Source organism: Callorhinus ursinus, unplaced genomic scaffold, assembly GCF_003265705.2.
Source record: "Callorhinus ursinus isolate GAN/ISIS: 27379988/994484 unplaced genomic scaffold, GSC_fseal_2.0 scaffold10, whole genome shotgun sequence".
NCBI lineage: Eukaryota > Metazoa > Chordata > Mammalia > Carnivora > Otariidae > Callorhinus > Callorhinus ursinus.
In genome coordinates this window covers 80,000,569-80,022,662 of record NW_027397072.1, presented here as the reverse complement: position 1 = coordinate 80,022,662, position 22,094 = coordinate 80,000,569, and the positions used below count along the sequence as shown (strand labels likewise).

The following is a 22,094-nucleotide window of genomic DNA, read 5'->3' as shown; positions in this document are numbered from 1 at the left end:
GTTTCCTGAGATTAAGAATTCCTCATATCAGTGAGATCATATGATACTTGTCTTTCTCTGATTGACTTATTTCGCTGAGCATAATACCCTCTAGTTTCATCCATGTCGTTGCAAATGGCAAGATTTCAGGGTTTTTTGATGGCTGCATAATATTGCATTGTATATCTATACCACATCTTTATCCATTCATCTGTTGATGGACATCTTGGCTCTTTCCATAGGCAGCAGTTTTTGTTTTTTTTTTTAAAGAGAGACATACAGCACTATGGAGAAATCTCACAGAATGATGGTGACAGATACAAAAGAGTACATTCTATTCATATAACCCCATGTATAAGTTCAGAAACAGGTGAAAGTAATTCATGTTGATAGAAGTCAGAATGGTGGTTACCTTTAGGAAAGGTGTACTACCTGGGAAAGTGTAAAGGAGCTTTCTTAGGTCCTGATCTGGGTAGTGATCACTCAGGTGTATATGTATATAAAAGTTCAAGATACACATTTATGATTTGTAGCCTTGACTTTGTAAGGCCTACATCATTTTGAACAAATAAACCATGAGGAGTACTGCCATTTATTCTTTCTATTCACCAGGACCACTACTTAGCTGACATTGCTTTGTGTATCAAGTCATTCAACTCTTCATAAATAACACTTGTACAGTTCTCTACTTCTCATCACTGCCCACTCATTTGACAGATCTTACAGTTGTAACTCTAGCTCCCAGCATGACAATGACCCTGGGTTGCAGTTGGAGGAGAACAGTCTTTGATTAAACACAAATGTAGAGAGTAGACTATCTCTTCTTTTCCTCACAAAGCCTGGTTCTCAAACTGTACTCTGACTCCTTTCCCCATACAGGGTTAATTGATCAACTGTTTGGATATTTTTGTCAGTTTCTTGGAAGGTGCACACGTGTGTTTTTCTTCCATAAGCTGTCTCCCCACAAATAATTTTAAGGTGCTTTATCTCTTCCATTTATTTTTTGTGATTCCTCCATAAATTCAGTTTTATTAAGCTTAAGGCTTAATGCTTAGGAAATGTGTAGAGATTTATTTGAAATGTTTTAAAAGATTAAATTATGAAGTTCTGGCTTCATAAATGGATTGCTAGATGGTGGAAGTCAACAAAGAAAACAGTTTGATTCATTCAGTGTCTGGATGGGAAGTGACTGTTTTGGACTTCAGTAAAAGTAGCCTTTAGAATGTGAGGAGTAGAGGCTTAACTGCCTTCATTAGAGAAGAATGATTAAAAATAAATGTAAATGAAGAGTGTTTTTAACTCCAAAAATTTTGTCAAGATCAGTTAAGCTAACACAAGTGTAAGCAAAGAGATAATGAAGAAAACATTAGTGAAACAGAAAAAAATTATGTTGGTTAAGAAGTCAGAAGCTGGTTCATTACAAAGACCAATAAAAGAAACATGTTTGGCAAATGTGATGAAGAAAAAGCAAAGCACAATTAGGATCAGGAATGAAAAAGAAGCACAATTGCAGATATAAAAGAACATAACAGATTTTAAAGCCTATATAAAAAGGACAATTTTAAGGAAACTATAAATTATCAAAATTGACCCAAGAAGAAGTAAAAGCCTGACATTGGCCAATAACCACAAACAAAATAGAAGTGCTACTCAGGGCTTTTTCTTTTGAAAAAGACCCTAAGGTCAAGCAAATTTTAACAAGCTTTCAAGGCAGATTAATTTTCATCTTATTTCAGATCGTGGAGAGATATGGGACATTTTTCATTTAGTTTTATAAGATTAGTGTAGTTTTGATACTATAATCAACTAAGCTTTGACAGGAAAAAAATTACAGGCTAGTCTTACTATCTACATAGTTGCCAAAATCTTAGTTAAATTTCTTAGTATCTGAATCCAGCAATATAGTAAGACTTAAGATCAAGATGAGCTTATCCCAAGAATATGAGGATGTTTCGGTATTAGGCAAATTGTTCAATGTAATTCCCTATAAGGACAGATTTAAGGAGATAAACTCCAAGTAATCTCTCTCCTGCTGAAAGAGCATATTATAAAATTCAGCACCCACTTGTTATAATGCCTTCTTAGAAAACTAGGAATAGAAAGAAACTTAACTAATTTGATAAATATCCTCTGTCAGGAGCTTACAGTAAACATATTTCATGTTAAAACATTCCACATTTCCTTTTTTAAATTCAAGAATAAGAGAAGAAAAATGTCTGCTATCACCACTGTTACTTCAATGTGGGAATGAAAAGAAACACAAGGAATAAAACCTCGCATGCCAGAGTCAAAGCTGATTGTTTTCACATGATACGGTTGTTTAGAGGATTCAAGAGAATCAACTCTTGGCAAAGTAGGAACAAGGTGGGAGATCTTCATTCTCACCCCATTTGCAGCAGGTGTATTTCTCAAGCTCAAACTATAGTTCTAGCAGCATTTTGTTTTTGGGATTTCCAAAAGTCTCTATAAAGTTTATTTCTGTATTTGAAAATGTATTTAATTGTGCATTTGAGGAACTTTTACTTAGTCTTCAGTTGGAAATGATTAATCTGTAATTATGTTTACTATATGACATACTACAGACAAATATGAGAAGAATCTAGTAGAATTCTATAAAGAACTTATAAGCAATAAAATGCTCAATTTAAAATCATATGCTTGTGAATTGACATCGTATTTCATATTCCAAGATGAAAAACATAAAATCTCATTACAGATCATAACCAGCACATGAACATTTTCAATTTATTTTGATGATAGGGGACACTAACTTTGAACTTTAAGGAAAATGTTGTCCCTTCCCCCAAAGAATTCCATTCTTCTAATTAGTAGAACTGTATTACAAAAAAGTACTAAATTATTAGTTATTTTTAAATTTTGCCAATAAAAATTTTGTGAAAATTTGTTTTCTTGTTATATAAGTACCTGTACAATATCCTCAAGTTTCTTCCTGGCCTACAAAACCTAAAATACTTACTGTTTGGTTTTTTGCAGAAAAAAGTTGTTGATCCTTACTCTAACCAGTCCATGTCATTTTAAAAGATTCAACGTTTATTGTTAGATTCTCCATTTCTGCCATATCTTTGCTCGTTTCCCACCTTTTTTCCTTGTCAGACCATCTCTCTATTACACATATGGAGCAATAACAGAGTCATAAGTAGCGCCCCCATGTCTTGATGTAATATCCTTTTGCATGAGTTCTATTATGCACACTTGCCCACTTCCCTACATAAACTAGACGTGGTGGCATTTGGAAAGTACCAAGTGGCTAGTTTGAAAGAGAGTCAAGGTCTAGGTTCTGGAGCAAACTGAAATGGGTATTAGGTAGAGAAATAAGAACACATTAGGTACTTAGACTATTTATCAATTAAAATGCATGCTGTAGCTCTATTGGAAAGATCCTGCAATGAGCGTAGGTAGAGTGAACCAGGTCCCAGCAGGATGAAAATGGCTGTGATGGTTCTGCTTTCATAAGCTCTGGCTTTGTCACCTTTCCATGGTACCTTGCCAAGTCAAGGACTTCACATACTACTTATCAGCTCATAGAGTCACTCTTGGCTTCTATGTAGCGAAGCTTATCTCCATAGTCTCATATGAGCAGTTCTCAAGCTCTCTTCTGTTTGAGGAAATTTTTTTCCCTTTCCTTTCTCACTTAAGAGAACATACTGTAGGTACATTTATGATGATAAGTCCACATCCATGCAGTTGTATAAGAAAACAAATTATACATTCTTTTGTTTCTTGAGTATGAATTTCCTTGTATACTTTCAAGAAAGTTATTTATTTTTTAAAGATTTTATTTATTTATTTGACAGAGAGCACAAGCAGGGGGATTGGCAGGGAGAGGGAGAGGGAGAAGCAGGTTCCCCACTGAGCAAGGAGCCCGATGCGGGACTTAATTCCAGGACCCTGAGATCATGACCTGAGCTGAAGGCAGACACTTAGCCCACTGAGCCACCCAGGCGCCCCTCAAGAAAGTTATTTTAAATCTTTTCATTTTTAATACCTAGTTATAGCATTAAGATTATTCAGCATTTACTCATTATTATTGCAGATAATGTTGTGCCTAGTGTGTTCGGCAGTCTGTTTTTCTTGGTGCGTTTTGAAGTCATGTTAATACTCTTTCTGTTTTCCTGAGAGAAGCTATGTAAAATATACTTCTCAAGCTATTAAACCACATATGATTTGAGGGAGTATTTATTTTGCCTTTATGTTTATTTTCCAATTTAATATTCTTAGTGACTTAAAGATTTATTTTTAAATGTAGTCATTTTAATTTTTTTCTCTTGCCCATGTCTTTCAGCTCCTAGAGATAATTCATTATTGCTGCTGCGAGCAGAGTTATATTTAACCATGAAGAACTACGAGCAGGCTCTACAGGATGCCAATGCCGTTTGTCAGAATGAACCTTTCTTGACTAAGGTATTTGACTAAGGTATTGGTTGGCTTTGGAGATAATAAATGTAAGTTTATGGGATTTTCTTAAGAATAAATGAAGATGATTGTGATTAGGTACCTACACACAGTGTACATTTCCCTCATGATAGTAGTCTAAATGTAGCAATCCACTTCATAATAAACCAACTCAGTTTAAAAGACCAAAAAGTCTCCCAATGGGATTTAGTTAAGAAACACTAATTTAGATTACTTTTAGGAGATATTTAGCTGAATAATATGCCTTTTTAGTAAACAAATAAATACATAAACACAATGATAAAATTGTATAATTTGTGAGTAAAGGGAAATGTTTAAAATTACACGTTAGTAAGATCATATAATAATCATGATTAACAGTTGGGCCCTAATATGCATGGAACATACGAATGTTGTTAGTGAAAGGATGAATGTTTTGTATGTATTTTGGGATAATTTTAGTCTGTGTTGGAAAGGTCTAATATTTCTTTCTGTGATGACACAAAATAAGCTTTGTTAAAATAGTAATGATAGCTTAAGTTGTCACTGAAGATTAAGAAGCGAAACAATAAAAGTTGTAGCTTTTTTTCATGAATCTCTGGATTTTAAAACCCAAAAGAGATTTTAAAGTTTTAATGAACTTGTAATGAAATTAACATGGATCACATGCTCTATTAGCTAGTAAGTAAAAATATTTTGTCCCTCTCTATTACTGTTTATCATTTTTGTTTTAGAAACATTGAAGAGGCATTAACCCATGTTAATAGAAAAGATGGACTTCTTTCCTTCCTTCTATCCAACCTTCCATTCTTCAAAAGAAAAATGTTTTCAGCTTAGATTAAGTGTTAAATTGGAATTGGGGATGAGCCTAAGGATGGGAAACAAATGTTTGTTGGACCAAGCCCAGAAATCTGTTTTTTGCTTGCTTGCTTCACTAAAAATATTTGCTCTTCCTTTTTCTGATGACTTTTCTCCTATCCCTTGATCTATTAATCTTCTAAAGTAATTTCTGTCAGTAATGATTGAGCCTTAATTGTTATGAATTATAAGTTTAGTATTTCTGAATGACAGAAATTGCATTGCCCTATGAGGCTGTATTGCCCTATGAGGCTAGTTTCTTCTCCACAGTACTGATTTTTTGAGGTAAAAACTTGGCAGTGTGTCTGTGATGAAAGACAGGCTTAGTGGGTGCCTGGGTGGCTCAGTCGGTTAAGCGGCTGCCTTCGGCTCAGGTCATGATCTCAGGGTCCTGGGATCGAGCCCCATGTCGGGCTCCCTGCTCAGTAGAGAGCCTGCTTCTCCCTCTCCCTCTCCCTGCCTCTCTGCCTACTTGTGCTGTCTCTGTCAAATAAATAAAATCTTTAAAAAAAGAAAGACAGGCTTAGTTACTACAAAGTTACATCGAGAACTTTAACTGTAAGAGAACCAGCAAATGAATTATTAGCTTTTGGGATTTGGGTTATGTCTTTAGTGTTTATTGCAAATCTATGGACCTCAATTCTTGATAATGCCTAGTGAAGAACAGCTTTAGTGGAAGTATACCCTGATAAATCAATTTAAGGTAATGTAGGATAGAAATTTGTTTCCAGGTTAATGTTATAACTAAAGGATTAGGGCAGAAGCAACATTGGAAAGTAAGTTGAAAGGACTGAGGGAAGGATGAAGTTGTCCAACTGTGGCTGAGATGATACGGAAGCACTTGTGGAACCAACTTCGAGTCTTCAGTTGGGGACTACTATACCAGTGTGTTTTGTCCAAGCAAACTATCCTTTCAAGCCATCTGTCATGGCTGATACTGATTCACAGCTTTTGGTGCAAATGGAGATAAGTAAGTGCTAACAAAATATTTGCCCATATCCAGAAATATAAATAGGCATGTGATAAGTTTGATCTTATTCAAATGGGTAAGCATACCTGTGCTTTTTAATGCTCATAGAATCCTATCCTGGTAAAATAAGTCTCAATAGATTTCAAATTATTGAAATCTTGAAGAGTATGCTCTCTGACAATAGAATGAAAAGAGTAATTGATGATAATAAAACATCCAGGAAATCCTTAAACTTGTTATTTAATTAGATTACCTCTAAAAATCCATGGAACCAAGGAGAAATCACAAAGGAAACTAGGAACTATTTTGAAATCACTGATAATAAAAGCCCATTACATCTAATTCATCATATGCAACTAAAACCATTCTTTGAGAGAAATTTATAACATTAGTAAATTATTAAAGAAGTAAGTTCTCAAAAGAGTGATCTGTTTCCTCCTTAAAAAACTAAGAAGAGCAAATTAAAATAAAAGTAAGTAGAAAGAAATAATATGAGATAGGAGTCAATACATAGAAAACAGAAAAACAATAAAGAAAAGTCAATGAAACAAAACCTGTTTTGAAAAGATCAGTGAAATTTATATACCTCACAAGACTAATCAGGAAAAAAGAGAAAAGGTACAGATTACTAATATCAGGAATGAAAGAGGAGATATCACTATATATCCTACAGACATTAAAAGGTTAAAAAAGGAACCATTTTATGAACAAATTTATACCAGTACATTCAACAACCTAGAAGTTAACAAACTCCTTGAAATATACAAACTACCAGTGTTCATTCAAGAAGAAATAGAGAACTTCAATAGCTTTATCTTTCTTTAGAGAAATTGAAGTTGTAGTTAACCACCCTCCCCTCCAAAATATCAGGACCAGATGGAATTACTGATGAATTCTATCACACATTTAGGAAGAAATAATGCCAATCCTTCAAAGATTCTTCTGGAAAACAGAAAAGGGGGAACACTTATTATATGAGAACAGCATTAGTGTGATAACAAAACCAGGCAAAAAACTTTAAACAAACAAACAAACTTTACATTGATACCTCTCATCATCTCATTTGAAAATCAATTTGTATTGACAGACTGAAAAAATGCAATAAATGAAGATAAAGCACTTGATAAAATTGAACACCCTCCATGTTAAAAACTTTGTATGAACTAGAAATAGCAGGGGCCTTCCTCAATCTGAAAACCACTGTCTATGAAAACCCTTACAGCAAACGTCATACTGAATGGTAGGAAATGGAATGCCTTTCTGCTAAGACCAAGAAAAATAAAAGGTGTTTGCTTTTACCACAATAAGATACTGGAGGTACTAGCCAGAATGGTAAAACAAAACCAAAAACAAAAAAGAAAAGAAATAATGGAAAGGAAAATGCAATACTGTCTATTCACAGTTGACATAATTGTGAGGAAATCTCAAGAAATTTACAAAAAGCTTGCAGGATACAAGGCGGTATGCAAAAGTGAAACCAGTCATATTCTACTCACCAACAAGAAACAATTATAAAAATGAAATTTTAAAAATAATACTGTTACAATAGTTTAAAAAAACATGACATACTTAGAGATAAGGTTAACAAAGTAGCTACAAGATTTATATACTGAAAACTACAAAATATTACTGAGAGAAATTAAGTATCACTTAAATAAGTATAAATGTGTACCAGGTTCAGAATACTCAATGTTAGTAAGAGGACAGATTCCCTAAAAAACAACACTTCCAATTAAAATTCTGGTATTCTTCTTTGCAGAATTTGGCAAATTGGCTTTAAAATACATATATGTATGTGTGTATATGTATATACACACACACACACATTTATGGAAATACAAGGGACAGAAGAGCCAAAACAATTTTAAAAAAATAAGAATGGAGTTGCAGGAAATACACTACCTGATACCAAGACTTACTATAAAGCTACGGTATTGAAAACTGTGTAGATTACTAAAACAGAAGACAGTAAAGGAATAGACCTACACATAAGTGGTGAATTTGTTTTTTACAGTAGTGCAAAGATAACTCTATAGGAAAAGAATAATTTTTTCATTTTTAGTAGGAGAAAATTGGATATCTATTTGCAAAAAAAAAAAATGAACCTCAACTCTCTCCTTACATCATATATTAAAATTAATTCAAAATGGACCATCAACTTAAACATATAGTCTATAACTAAAGCATATCTGAAACAAAATATAAAAATCTCTGATACTTTTTGTAAAGCAAAGATTTCTTATCCAGGACACAGGACAAATTGTAAAAGAAAAAGTAAATTGGTCTTCATCAAAACTGAAAACTCTGTTCTTCAAAAGATAATGCTACAGACTGCCCCCACCGCCCCGCTCCCGGCGGCGGCCTGGGTCTGGTAGGCCGTGGGGTCGGCTCCGCGCGGACCGTGATGGAGCTGCACATCCTAGAGCACCGGGTGCGGGTGCTGAGCCTCGCCCGCCCACGTCTCTGGCTCTACACCCACCCGCTCATCAAGCTACTCTTCCTTCCCCGCCGCAGCCAGTGCAAGTTCTTCAGCCTGACGGAGACCCCCGAGCATTACACGCTCATGGTGGACGAGGAGGGCTTCAAAGAGCTACCCCCATCTGAGTTCCTTCAAGTGGCTGAGGCCACATGGCTGGTGCTGAACGTGTCATCCCACAGCGGTGCAGCAGTGCAGGCTTGCTGGGGTCACCAAAATTGCCCGCTCAGTCATTGCGCCGTTGGCGGAGCACCATGTGTCTGTGCTGATGCTGTCCACTTACCAGACGGACTTCATCCTGGTGCGGGAACAGGACCTGTCCGTGGTGATCCACACACTATCCCAGGAGTTCGACATTTACTGAGAAGTGGGTGGGGAGCCTGTGCCTGTTGCCAGGGATGATTCCAGCAATGGCTTTCCCCGTTCTCAGCATGGGCCCAGCCCCACCGTGCATCCCATCCAGAGCCCACAGAATCGCTTCTGTGTCCTCACACTGGACCCTGAGACATTGCGAGCCATCGCTACCACACTCATCGATGTCCTCTTCTATTCATACAGTGCCCCCAAGGAAGCAGCCTCTGGTGGTACTGGACCCAGCTCCATTACTTCTTTGCCTTCTCCCTCATCGAGAGCTACATCTCCATCGTCATGGATGCTGAGACGCAGAAAAAGTTCCCCAGTGACCTCCCGCTGACCAGCTCCTCAGGAGAGCTGTGGAGAATGATGAGTGTGGGATCGTGGCCCAGATCGCAGGCCCCCTGGCTGCGGCCAACATCTCTGCCTACTACATCAGCACCTTCAACTTTGACCATTCCCTGGTGCCTGAGGATGGCATCGGGAGTGTCATTGAGGTCCTCCAGCGACGGCAGGTTGGCCAGGGCTCCTGAGGCCTCCACGCTCTCCCTTCGCCCCAGGCTTCCAGAGACTTCTCTAAGCTATTTCCTCAAGCTCTGGGATGAGCCCTCCCCACCCCCATTCCTGCCGGGGGACCTCCTCCTTCTGCTCTCTGTAGGTAAGCTGCGTGCAGGCACCGGCTCTCACGTGGACACGCATGTCTGCCCACGCAGGGGAACACGGTGCTCTGGGCTTCCTCCGGGAACCCCTCACCCCATCACTCCCTGCACGGCCTCAGCGTTTGCACATTCCCTGCCTGAGGTCCGAGCCATCACCCCTCTCAGCGCCCCGGGCCAGCCGCTCCCTGGACAGGGCCCTGATTTTCGTTCTGCCTCTGGCTGGGTTGCCTTCCCTGGCCAGGTGATTCTGACAGTGCCTGCCCCTCTGGGGGGCCTCCAAGAAAAGTATTTTTACATCTTTCTCCCTTTTTTATTGACTTGTTAATAAAGGGCTTGTAGTTAAAAAAAAAAAAAAAGATAATGCTACAAAAACAAAACAGCAAACAGAATGGGAGAAAATATTTGCAAGACCTATCTGGTAAGCCATATATCTGTATATAGCATATATAAAGAACACTTACCAACTCAATCATAATGTAAATAACCCAGTTAAGTAATGGGCAAGGACAGATACTTCACTAAAGAAGACATAGGAATATCAACTGAACACATCAAAAGAGGCTCCACATCATTAGTCATTAGGAAAATGCAAATTAAAACCTCAAGGAGATACCACTATATACCCACTAAAATGGCTTAAACATAAAAGAATGACCATACTAAGTGTGGACTGTGGACAAGGATGTCCAACAACTGAAACCCTTACACCACGCAGCGGGAATGCCGAACAGTACAGCCACAATGGAAGACAGTTCAGAAGTTTCTCTAAAGTTGAGCATACACTTCCTATGTGACCTAACAATCGTGCTCTTAGTTATTTTCCCGAGAGAAGTTAAAAGATGTTAATATAATATTTATAACAGCTTAATTCATAATAGTCAAAGACTGAAAATAACCCATAGGTCCATCAACATGTAAACAGAAGTTATCAGCAAGATGGCAGACTGGGGTGTCCCAACACTCATTTCCCCCACGAAATCAACAAAAGCAATAAATAAACAACTATAAACCAATGAAAACAGCGTCTGGGAAAGCTCTGGACTACAGTAGAGCAGCAGTAGAAACCTTGTAGAGCCCCAAAACTAAGGGTGGCCACAAAGAAAAGTGTAAGAAGTATTTTACCTGTATCACTCCATTCCCCAGTCCAGAGCAGCTCAACACCAAGAAGTGTCCCCTCAGAGGGATTTCACCCCATGAGGTAAAGAGAACCAGAGGACTCTTGCAATCCTTGTCATTGCCATGAGCTTCTGCAGCCTTTGCTACTGAGGACCCCAATACTCTTAACCAATGCTGAACCCAGTTGATAGAAGTGCCCAGAATCCTGCCTCAGGGTCTCCTTCCCAGGGCTGGTGCCATTGCTGTGGTGACACCTGGCCACTGGAGCCCAAGTTACTGCTGTGCCCTGTTCTCCAGGACTGGAATGCCACAGGGCCTCACCATCTACAGGAAGCAGAGCTGCCTCTGTGTTGTGGCCCACCCTCTCAGTCTGAAGCCCTGTCATTGACCCACCGTTTCAAACCTGAGCTTCTGCTGCTCTGTGCCCTTCATCCTGGGTCCCAAGTGATAGCTTTGACCTGCTACCACTGGGTCATGCTGCCATTGCTGTGTATCCCACCCCTTGGTCCTGAATTGGGGTACCTCTGTGCCCTCTTATCCCTGGGCTATCTGTTGATGCATCTCTCCCCCTCCCCATCATCCCCCTAAACTCATGTCACAGCAAGGAGCTCCAGAGACCCAGATCCCGGTTCCATGGGTGATCTGCACACACTCTTACACCTCAGATACTATCGTCACGGCAAGTGAGTCTGTGTCCCAGACCAAGGGCTGAGGTAGTTCTGCCTGTCACTGAGCCTGTGACCCCAGCTTCTCTGCTGCTGTGAATGCCAGCACACCAGGACTGTCGCCAAGAGGGATCTCTTGGCTGGAACTTAACACCCATGGACAAAGTACAACAGCAGGATCCCAGCAGTCTTTCCCGCCAACAGCCCTAGCCATCACTGCTGTCACAGACACCCGCAGGAGGCCCACAGTCTCGGCTGCTAAGGATTCCCACAGCCTTTGCCAGTGTTGGACACAGTTGCCAGACCTGCATGGAGACTATGCTTCTGCGCCCTAGCCAGCTGGTGCCCTTGCAGCCAACTTTAGATGAAAATCTTTCCCCCTCGAATCCACATTGTCCAGACAGAAAACCAGCAAGGAAATAATGGACTTGGACTGTATTTTAGGTCAAATGGATCTGCTAGATACATATAGAATATTCCACCCAAGAGCAGCAAAATACATATTGTTTCAAGAGCAAACAGAACATTCTCCAGAATGGATCATATGTTAGGTCACCAAACAAGTCTTAACAAATTTAAGAAGATTGAAATCTTACCAAGTATCTTTTCCAGACACAGTGGCACGAAAACTAGAAATAGTAACAGAAAGAAACCTGGAAAAATCACAAATATGTGGAAATGAAACAACAGACTTCCAAACAACCAATGAGTCAAAGAAGAAATCAAAGGAGAAATTAAAAAAAAAAAATCTTGAGACAATGGGAAATGGAAACACACATACCAAAACTTATCAGGTGCAGCAGAAACAGTTCTAATAGGGAGGTTTACACTTACATTAATAAAATAAAGACCTCAAACAACTTAATCTTATTCCTCAAGTAACTAGGGAAAAAAAAGTCCAAATTTAGCAAAAGGAATAAAAATTAGAGCAGAAACGAAATAGAGACTAGAAAGACAACAGAAATGATCAATGAAATACATGTGTGATTTCATTTATATGAAATTCCCAAAAAGGCAAAACTCTAGTGACAGATCAGTGGTTCCCGGACTTGGAGAGAGATGAGGATTGACTTTGAAGGGCATGTGAGAACTTTCTGGGGTGATGGAAATGTGCGACATCATGATTGTGGTTGTACTTACACACTATATATTTGTCAAAAGTCCTATATTGTACCTTTAAAATTGGTGGCATTTTATTGTATATAAATTATACCTCCATAAGTCCATCACGGAAGAGAATAGGGAATATTTATGAGATGAGAAAGCTCAGCAAATTTTTGGAATGCAGGTGAATGGATGAAAAAGCAGAGAACATTATAGTTCAAATGGGAGCTGAGCTCATGTCCTAATGCAAACTCCAGAGAAGATTCAATTTAAGCTCTTGGGAAAGGAATAAGAAAAGAGGTTTGCTTGACATGCCAGTTCACTCTGCCATGCAGAACAGTAGTGGGGAAAAAAAAAATCATAATGCCCCGCCTCCACCTCCTGCAAATAATTTGGACAAACTGCTTGGGGAAAGTGTGGCTGCCAATGCATGCAGCAGGTTCTCCCCCAACCCCGCCCTAAGTAAGCCCCTCTAAATCCTGATACATGGGGCTCCCAGCCTGAGCCCTGGCTTCCCTATCACACACCTGAAAATAAAACCTCTCAAATAGATCTCCTTCATGTAGTTGAAGGATCCCAAAAGTCTTCCATTCAGCAATGAAGTCTAGGAAGTCAAGGGTATGACTCAACATGAGATAAAACCAGTTAGAAACAGTACATCTTTTTAAAATACAAATGAAGGGGCACCTGGGTGGCTCAGATAGTTAAGCGTCTGCCTGCGGCTCAGGTCATGATCCCAGGGTCCTGGGATGGAGCCCCGCATCAGGCTCCCTGCTCAGCGGGAAGCCTGCTTCTCCCTGACCCTCTACTGTTCCCCATGCTTGTGCTCTCTCACTCTCTCTGTCAAATAAATAAATAAAATCTTTTAAAATATATATATGAATGAAGAAACAGGGATTAACAAGAAAAAATAAAATAAAGAAGAAAAAGACTAAAATGCTTGATCAGGACTGACCCAAATGGAAATATAATATATGAATTGATAAAACAAATTACAATGTTTACAACGATTTGAGAAAATACTGCATTCACAAAAAAAAAAAAAAAAATTCTGGTGGAAAATACTGATCCTGTATTGCACTTTGTTTATTTCTCTTGTGGTATTTTGTGTTATAGATACTTCCTGTCATGTCGGTCTTCTCTCACAAGACTATGCTCTTTGAAAACAGGAATGTGGTTGTGATCTGTGATGACTGAGTGTATTTTTTCTTAAATTTTTAAAAAGATTGTATTTATTTATTTGACAGAGAGACACAGCGAGAGAGGGAATACAAGCAGAGGGAGTGGGAGAGGGAGGAGCAGGCTTCCTGCAGAGCAGGGAGCCCGATGTGGGGCTCCATCCCAGGACCCTGGGATCATGACCTGAGCTGAAGGCAGACGCTTAACGACTCAGCCACCTGGCACCCCTGACTGAGTGTACTTAAAATTGGTAGATAGCCACTTCTCTTGTACTTAGCATGGCCCTTGAAACTGCCTTGGGCTTAAATTCCTAGTTTGGTGACTCCTGTGTTCTGCTTATAGACTGTGTTGATGAGATATTCGGGTTTGCTCAGTAGAGCTAGAGCCATTCTTGGTGGGTTTTTGTTTATTCCAGCTGATATGAAAATTCAGTAGTTGTATGATTTTTTGGGGGGGGCCCTTTGTATGCAAGTATATAATCACACTTTTTAAAAAATGTGTATATTGTCTTTTGATGAATCCAGGGGCATCATATGAAGGCTCAGGCTCTTTCTGGATTGGGAAGAAGTAAGGAAGTGTTAAAGGAGTTTCTCTACTGCCTTGCTTTAAATCCTGAATGTAACTTGGTGAAGAAAGAAGCACAGAAGGTGTGACTTTCTTTAAACAAATTCTTTCTTAAGTCTCATTTATATAGCCTTTATGTCCATGCTGAGTAATTCCTGCATGTCAAATAAACAAATAATATAGTTCTGAATATTCATGACAATGTGATTAAAAACACACAGGAATGATGATGAGTTTCACACGTTTGATAACTTTCATCCAGGGATAAAGCACAATGTTTCATGAGACAGCATTTGCACAGCTGCGTTCTGCTGGAATAATGACATGGGCTAGGGAGGCAGGGTCAATGTGTGAGATTAGGGGAGGCAAAGTGAGTTTTCTTAGAGTTGTAATTTCAAGCATTATAGTTTGTATAGGAGCCCTATAAAAGACATTGTGATAACATACAAAATATAGCAGTTCAGCTGGAAAGGTTGACTTGAAATTTCCCGCAAAGCTTCACCAGCACGATGCAGGTCTTTAACCCAGTCTTATTAGAGGTCATTGAATCACATTTACTGTGGGAACCCACCCTATATATAAGAGCTTGTACAATAGTTAGTCTTAGCACTTCCAGTGACCAGGAGTTCTTGTTTTTTATGTCAGTGTTTCCCTATTTCAGCACTATTCATTGCTGACTTCTTTCATACATTTACCTTGCAATTTCCACTTTACAGGCTAGTTTTATTTTCTGGAGCAAGAGGGAATGAATCTGTTCTTCCTCCTCCATTTTAAACCACCTTAGGTATTTGAGATTGGCTGTTATCTTTGCCCTAAGTCTTTCTTTGGACTGAACATCCTTTTCTCATGGAACAAAGTTGTAAGATTTCCTCCTCTGGATGCATTCTAGTGTACCTCAGCATCCACATCTGACAGCGACACTTGGGGAACTTTTACCTTCCTTTGTGTTCATATCATGAAGCGTGTTTGTTTATTTTTAGCCTAATACCATCACACTGTTGGCTCCTATTAGAACCTTGGTTAGCCCAAACACCTAGATCTTTTTTTGTTTTCAGTGAGAACTTTCTAGCAGTACTTTTGATCCTTGTATTGTGCGATGGATTGGTCTTTGTTAATGCTGTCAAATTATCACTTATGGGTTTTGGCCATTGTTTCAACTTGTCAGAATAATACTCAATCTTAACATCGGCTCTTCTATCCCTGCCTGCTTTGTCCCACCTGCAAATTTCAGAATAACCTTAAAACGTATCTCAACTGCTCTTTACCCTGCCTGCTTTGTCCCACCTGCAAATTTCAGAATAACCTTAAAACGTATCTCAACTGCTCTTTACAACAGCTTAAGAAATTCAGCCTGAGCTCAAACTTAAGCAGATTTACAAAGGTCCCAGGGCCAGAATCTAGGTCTGGTGATTTCTTGTCTGTCTGGTGCTATTTCAGATACGATGTTTTTCCCTGTAGCATTCTGTGAGTGGTGGATGTCTTCTATCTCAGTGCCCCAACACTGCCAGCGTGTTGATGCCCATGAAATGTAGTAATCTCCCAGGCAGCCTTCTGCTGCTTTACTGGAGCCCCCCAGAGCCAGTGCTGAGGACATTGATGTCCCTGCTGAGTGCTGTTCTTTCTTGATACAGGGGTCATGGGTACTGGTGCACTGATCTGTCACATGAAGAACAGTGGCAGGTTCTTTTTTGGGTTTCGGTCACTCCTTTATACCTCTCTTAAGCCTTTGGATTCAGCTGAGTCCATGAGGTTTGGCAGGACCATCGAGTGACTGGCAGTCACTTCCCACCACCACCAGAGGCTAGTCCATGGCTCTTGAACTAGAATTAGGGCTCTTCACCTGGTCTTCCTTTAAAGTTCTTTACTAGGCGGCTCTTCTGGTTCTCTTGTAAGTTGAGCAGTTCCTCTAGAAATATCTCAGTTGTGGATGATCACAACTTGGATTTAATTTAGGATCCCCACAACCTTTCCACCCCACTTTTCTCTCTTAACCATGAGCCTTTTAAGGATGATTTTCTGTAGCAGATATATAAGGACCAGACAGAAAGAACTGGTAATACTCATATTTTATAATTGGTAAGACTAAGCTGGAAAGGGACTGGTAGCTGAACTGTCTAAAGCATTGATTATGGTTCCAGAAACTGGAGTTTTGAAATAGTGGCAGTTGGACTATGGTAATTATTCTTTTCAATGTGTTAGGCCTATTTGGCCTTAGAGTTTCCTTTGGATCTTTAAGACATATTATGTATTTTTCAAAAGTGTTTTAAAATTGTTTTTTTCTTCTTGGAAATTTTATAGGTAATATGCGAGGTGTTTTTTCCAGCTTCAGAAAATGTGCCTCAGAATTTGACATCTTCCATCCAAAGCAGAATATTGAACAGCAGGCTAAAGGCTCAGTGTGCCAGCCATGTAAACACCCAGCCTCTGGAAGAAGGTGGTGGTGCAGGGAGTTCTAAGGTATGAAGTGCATGTGTTTGTCAGGATTATCTTGATTAAGCTTTATGTAATGCCTTAATTTTGAACACTTACAAGTTATTCAGACTGTGGCATTATGTTAGTTGGAAGTACTTCTCAAGACTGGTTCTAGCTCCTCAACCTGAAAGTTTTTAAGTTTTAAAGGAAGTTGGTGGAAGTAATGAAAATAATTGAAAGAAACATGTAGAAACATTCAGGACATCACACATTGAGAACCCCAGGCATCAGGAGACTCGAATTTATTTTGGCGTGGAGAAAAGAAAACAGAGGATGATTTGAATATATGAAGACTGATGTTCAGTTGATCTGTCTCAAAAAGAAGTATTCTGTATCTTACTATGGGAAGTGTAAAGCTCATCTTGGAAGTTAATAGATGAAACCAATCGTGAAGGAAGAGCATAAGCCCTCTTTTTTCCAGAGATTTCTAAGAAAAGCTACTACATGAATATTGTTTCCTCTTATGCTATGATTTCTTTAATATTCAGGGTTCTTTTTTCCTACTTAACCAGAATCCATCTGAGAAATCTGATGTGTTTAGAAATACCAATTCTTCAGTTTTGTATTTTATACTGGGTCTGCACTTTGAAGAGGATAAAGAAGTGTTAGAGAGTATCCTTCCAGTAGCACCCAGCACCGGTTTAAAGAGACAATTTCCAAATGATTTGGAGGATGTGCATGACCTGAATGGCCCTGGGAAAATTCCCAAGAAAGGTCAGTAAGTTATTTTGTCATGGAGTTGTATGACTCCAGAGTGATAGAATGTTAGCTAATATTCAATATATTAAAAAAAAATTTATATGGATAGTTTAATAATGAAAGGAATATATCAGCTTTATGATTATAGAACAGTTTAAAATTGTTAATCCTACAAAAACTTCATAGTCAGAAATAGGGAAAATTTAGTTATAACTTTTAACTTTTATTCATGCTCACTGTCCAGATAGGTTATTGTTATATATGGTTAATCTGATAGGAACTATTCCTGCCCAGCATGATTTGTAATATTGGTGTAACACATTTTAGCCAGAGGAAATGCAGATGCTGCATGCTCTTGTCCAGATGAGCAATGTTAATTATAGCATTTTAAACTTTTTCAGAGGCAGATTCCTCACCTCAAAGGAACATGACCTCTAACATAGGAGAAAGTCCAGAGCTCTCCATAGATGTAACTGACTTTGAGTGTGCCCTTTGCATGAGGTAGGATGACAGAGAACCTGTGCAACTGTTTGAAAACCTCATCCTTTCTGAATTGGATATCCTAAACATAATGGGCTTTTTATTATCAGAGAAATTACGTATACCTTAGTAATAAATGATTTATTTTCAAAAAATTTGATAAGGAAAATCTCAATGGAAATGGATATCCATACTTTCTACAGCTGTAAGGGAATTATCTTAAGGAATTCTTAGAAAATAAATAGATTATTTGAAAATCTCTTCTGGACATTTTTGGCTAAAAACTCAGATATATTTTCCAGGTTGCTCTTTGAGCCTGTTACTACACCATGTGGACATACGTTTTGCCTGAAATGCCTTGAACGCTGCCTCGACCATGCCCCACATTGTCCACTGTGTAAAGAAAAACTCTCAGAAGTAAGTATTTCTTCTGAAACAACAGGACCGTTCAGCCACTCCTCTCATCCCTCAGTAGATGCTCATTTCTGGGGTTGGCTTTGCTTCCACTACCCATTTACTAAAGAAAGTTGGATTTCTCCAGTCAAAGATAGGTCTTTTTCCTATCTGATTTCTCAGAAAGTACACAAGGGAAGTTTAGTTGCAGAAACAATTAAACGTCAGGGAAATTTTCAGGCATGAATTATAGTTGAGATATCCTGAAAACAGGTAACATAATTGGAGCTCTTACAATGTGTTAGTTATAAATAGTTGAGATAACATTACTGAGTTCTCACCATATGTTAATCATAAAGGGTTGCGATAACATTATGGCGCACTTAATGTGTGCCAAGGATTCTGTCCTTTACCTCATCTCAAGGTGAAGTCATATTGTAGTACTCAGTTTTGCATAGGATCGAAGACTTGATCACTTTTGACTACTGGGAAATCCCTTTGGTGTGTTGTCAGTTGTGTCTTGTCTGTAATCAAAGCCAGTAATACTTAAGATTCCATGGAGGGAAGCTATTTAGTTATGTCTAACTCAAAAATAAACTGTTAAATCTATCCTTAGGTATGGTAAATACAATGAACAACACTTAAAAGCTTTTAAAGGCCTTCTGATCAACTTTTCAAATTGTGAATATCAACTCTATTGGGCTCTGGTGCCACTAACCTTCCACTAAGCAAGTTATTTAACCTCTTGGGGGGGACGGGTTTTTTAATCCATAAAATGATACTAATTATATTTGCCTTAATTACTACTAGAGATTAAACTCACTTAATGCATTTTAAGTGGGACAAAGTGGTTTTTTAAAGATTTGTCTATTTTTAGAGAGAAAGAGAGTGTGTGCATGTGCGGGTGTAAGCTGGGGAAGGAGGGTGGAAGGAGAGAGGGAGAGAATCTCAAGCAGACTCCCCGCTGAGCATGGAGTCTGATGCGGGGCTTAGTCTCAAGACCCTGAGATCATGACCCAAGCTGAAATCAGAATCAGATGCTTAACGGACTGAGCCACCTAGGTGCCCTAGGCTAAAGTGGTCTTTTTAAAACAAATGTCCAGTAAAATTTATTTTTGAATTTGATATGGTAAAGGAGATATTATACTTAGGTGAATTTTTAAATAATTGTAACATAGTTTACTGCCAAAATTTGTTAAAATAAGTTATAATTGAGACCTTTCTAAATCATTCTGTGTACATACTTGCTTTTTTAAATTGCATACATGCTGAAACTCTCTAAGTTAACCAGGACTCTCATCATGAATATGATTGATTGTACTATGTGCCATGTGTCATGATGACAGTGCTTTTGAGTAGCAGTTTCCTTTGGCGGTTCCTCCGCAGGTCCATTGCACTGTGTTTTGCTCTCTCTTCTTGCTAACAGTAGCATAGCATCTGGCCTGTTACCCTGTTGTACCCATGCTTGTCTGGGCTGGTGGGCCTGCAGGTGGCTTGTTTATTCCCAGACAGTAAAATGCATGTCTTTATGACTACTGTGTGTAACACAGACCCTCTGTTCACTTCCACGTTCAGTGCTCTCTGCTAGGGGCTATGTGATTAAGTAGTGCGTTGACGTTGGCACTGTAATATAAGCTCCTTAGGGACAGAGACTACTTCTGTCTTGTTTTCACTCTATCTCCAGGGGCCAGAACACATAGTAGAGGTTCAGGAAATCCATGCTGAATGAATGATTGAATGAATGGGTGAATGGTTGAGTGCAAGTTCTGCATAGATTGCCAGTGTTGCAGAATTTGGAATATAACGAAACCAAATAAAATTAAAAATCATACCTCGCTCTTTCTTTGATGCAGAAACCCCTTCATGAGCTTAGACTTTCTCACATACATTATTATAAACACGAATCATCAACTATCTAGGTATGCACACAAGTCTTGGGTAACGTAATGCCAAGTAAAGCAAATTGTATTACTCTTCAGTAAATGGTGCCATAAACTAACAGTATAAAATATGGATGTCGTTAATAATACTTACTGTGAATTAAGTTAAACTTGTTTCTGCTGGTTATTCTGTTACTGAGGGTCTGAAACACAGTTGTGTCCCTGAGGCTGAACTCCTAGTTCTTAGTGACAGCAATACACGTAGCTTGTTTCACACAAGCTAAAGGGAGACGTGGCACTATGTCTAGGACTCGCCCAGACGTAACTGTTAGAAATCTCTAGAGCAAGCCCAGAAATGCGGCACGTTAACAAAGCAACAGGCTCATATTGAGACCTAACAGTCCCACAGTCCTGGTGCCACTGTGGCTCTACACTAGTCCCTTAACCCCTCTGAGACCCCTCTTCTTTATTAGTGCATTGTAGACAATACTTCTGGGATAGGGCTATTTCAAGGCCTAACTTCATTTATATGAAACGTCTGTAATTGGTACCTGATATATATTAGGACGTTAGGGAAAAGAGCTGTTATTTGCAAATTCATATGCCTAAGATAAAAGTAGTGCACACACACACACACACAGAGTAATATAGATCTTCAGCTACATTTGACCCTTCCAGCCACTGGGATCCTGGCACATTTTAATTCAGTTTCCACCTATTTCCCTTCACAACCAGCTCTAATTCCTTGGTCCCTCAGTCTCTTTCCCAATCCAAATAAAGTCAACTCTGCCTCTCGCACATGTCCATATAAGTAACAAAGCAAAGCTAGAGAAAAAGCCACAAAATTAGGAAGATTGGTTTCAGTTTAAATTCACAGTCTTAAATCTTAGACTCAAAACATTAGTAGTCATTCTTTTTTTGTTTTATTTTGCATAACAAGTTTATTTTTTTAAAAGGCATATAGACAATAAACAAAGTAAATAATCAGATCTTCACTTCTACCCAGTATTATCTGTCCTAGAACTGTTCCATTAAGTTCCAGTCTCTAAACATCTTAAATTTCAATAATCGTCCTCTTCATGAGAGTCCATGACTTTTCTTCTGTTGAATTTAACTGTGGTTTTCTTTTCTGTTTGTTGGCTTACTTTTTCAAGGATTTCTATTAAACCTTGTTCTGATACCTTCCCACTTAGTTGTCCATATCTTGCCATCTGTATGAGGTAATTCTCTACTGCTTTAGGTTTTTGGGCTTTACAAGTGCTAAGTTACTTAAACGGGCCCGGGCTGACTGATCCAGGACTTGGGCTAAGATACCGTTTCTCATTTCTGCTTCCCTGTGTTTTGCTTCCTGTTGTGCTGCATCGCCAGGATCCCCATGTTTCGCCTGCAGTTCGGCCAGCCTCTGTTTCCTCAGAGCCTCCAGCTCCTCCTCCGCCCTGGTGCAGCAGTCCGGGGACGAGCAGCCACAACCAGCTCTCCGGGGGCTCTCCCGCAGCGCCCCAGCGCGCGCACGACTATCCACATTAGTAGTCATTCTTACTATGCTTCTCTAGTAGCTTCAATTTTCCACTTTCTCGGGTGATTATTTCCCATTTCTCTTCTTTCGCAACATATCCTCCTCACTTCCTCTCCCTTCCCTAACATTGTGATACATGATTGAGAATGCAGAAGCCAGCAAGACTGGGATTCACTCATCCTTCCTCCAGGTGATGAACACCTTCTCCTGCCTTTTGCTCAGATGGGAGGAACTGCCCTGCCCCTGTCGCTACCCCAGGCTGACTGACCTCCTGGCTCTCCATCCCCATCCTTTTGTCTTCCCGAAGACTCTGTCCC

General features: G+C 39.2%; 1 protein-coding gene and 2 pseudogenes across 1 annotated transcript in view; 2 read left to right on the top strand and 1 right to left on the bottom strand.

Moving 5' to 3' along the window:
• Positions 1–22,094, top strand: part of LONRF2 (LON peptidase N-terminal domain and ring finger 2) — a 44,917-nt gene that overhangs the window by 6,312 nt on the left and 16,511 nt on the right. Inside the window, exons 2-7 of the mRNA XM_073897855.1 lie at positions 4,283–4,401; positions 14,298–14,420; positions 16,636–16,794; positions 17,322–17,523; positions 17,910–18,009; positions 18,291–18,405. Coding sequence (XP_073753956.1) covers positions 4,283–4,401; positions 14,298–14,420; positions 16,636–16,794; positions 17,322–17,523; positions 17,910–18,009; positions 18,291–18,405 — 818 coding nt within the window. The remainder of the gene's footprint in view (positions 1–4,282; positions 4,402–14,297; positions 14,421–16,635; positions 16,795–17,321; positions 17,524–17,909; positions 18,010–18,290; positions 18,406–22,094) is intronic.
• On the top strand, positions 8,610–9,767 carry LOC112821499 (cytosolic arginine sensor for mTORC1 subunit 1 pseudogene; annotated as a pseudogene).
• LOC112821524 (programmed cell death protein 5 pseudogene) lies at positions 21,183–21,795 on the bottom strand (annotated as a pseudogene).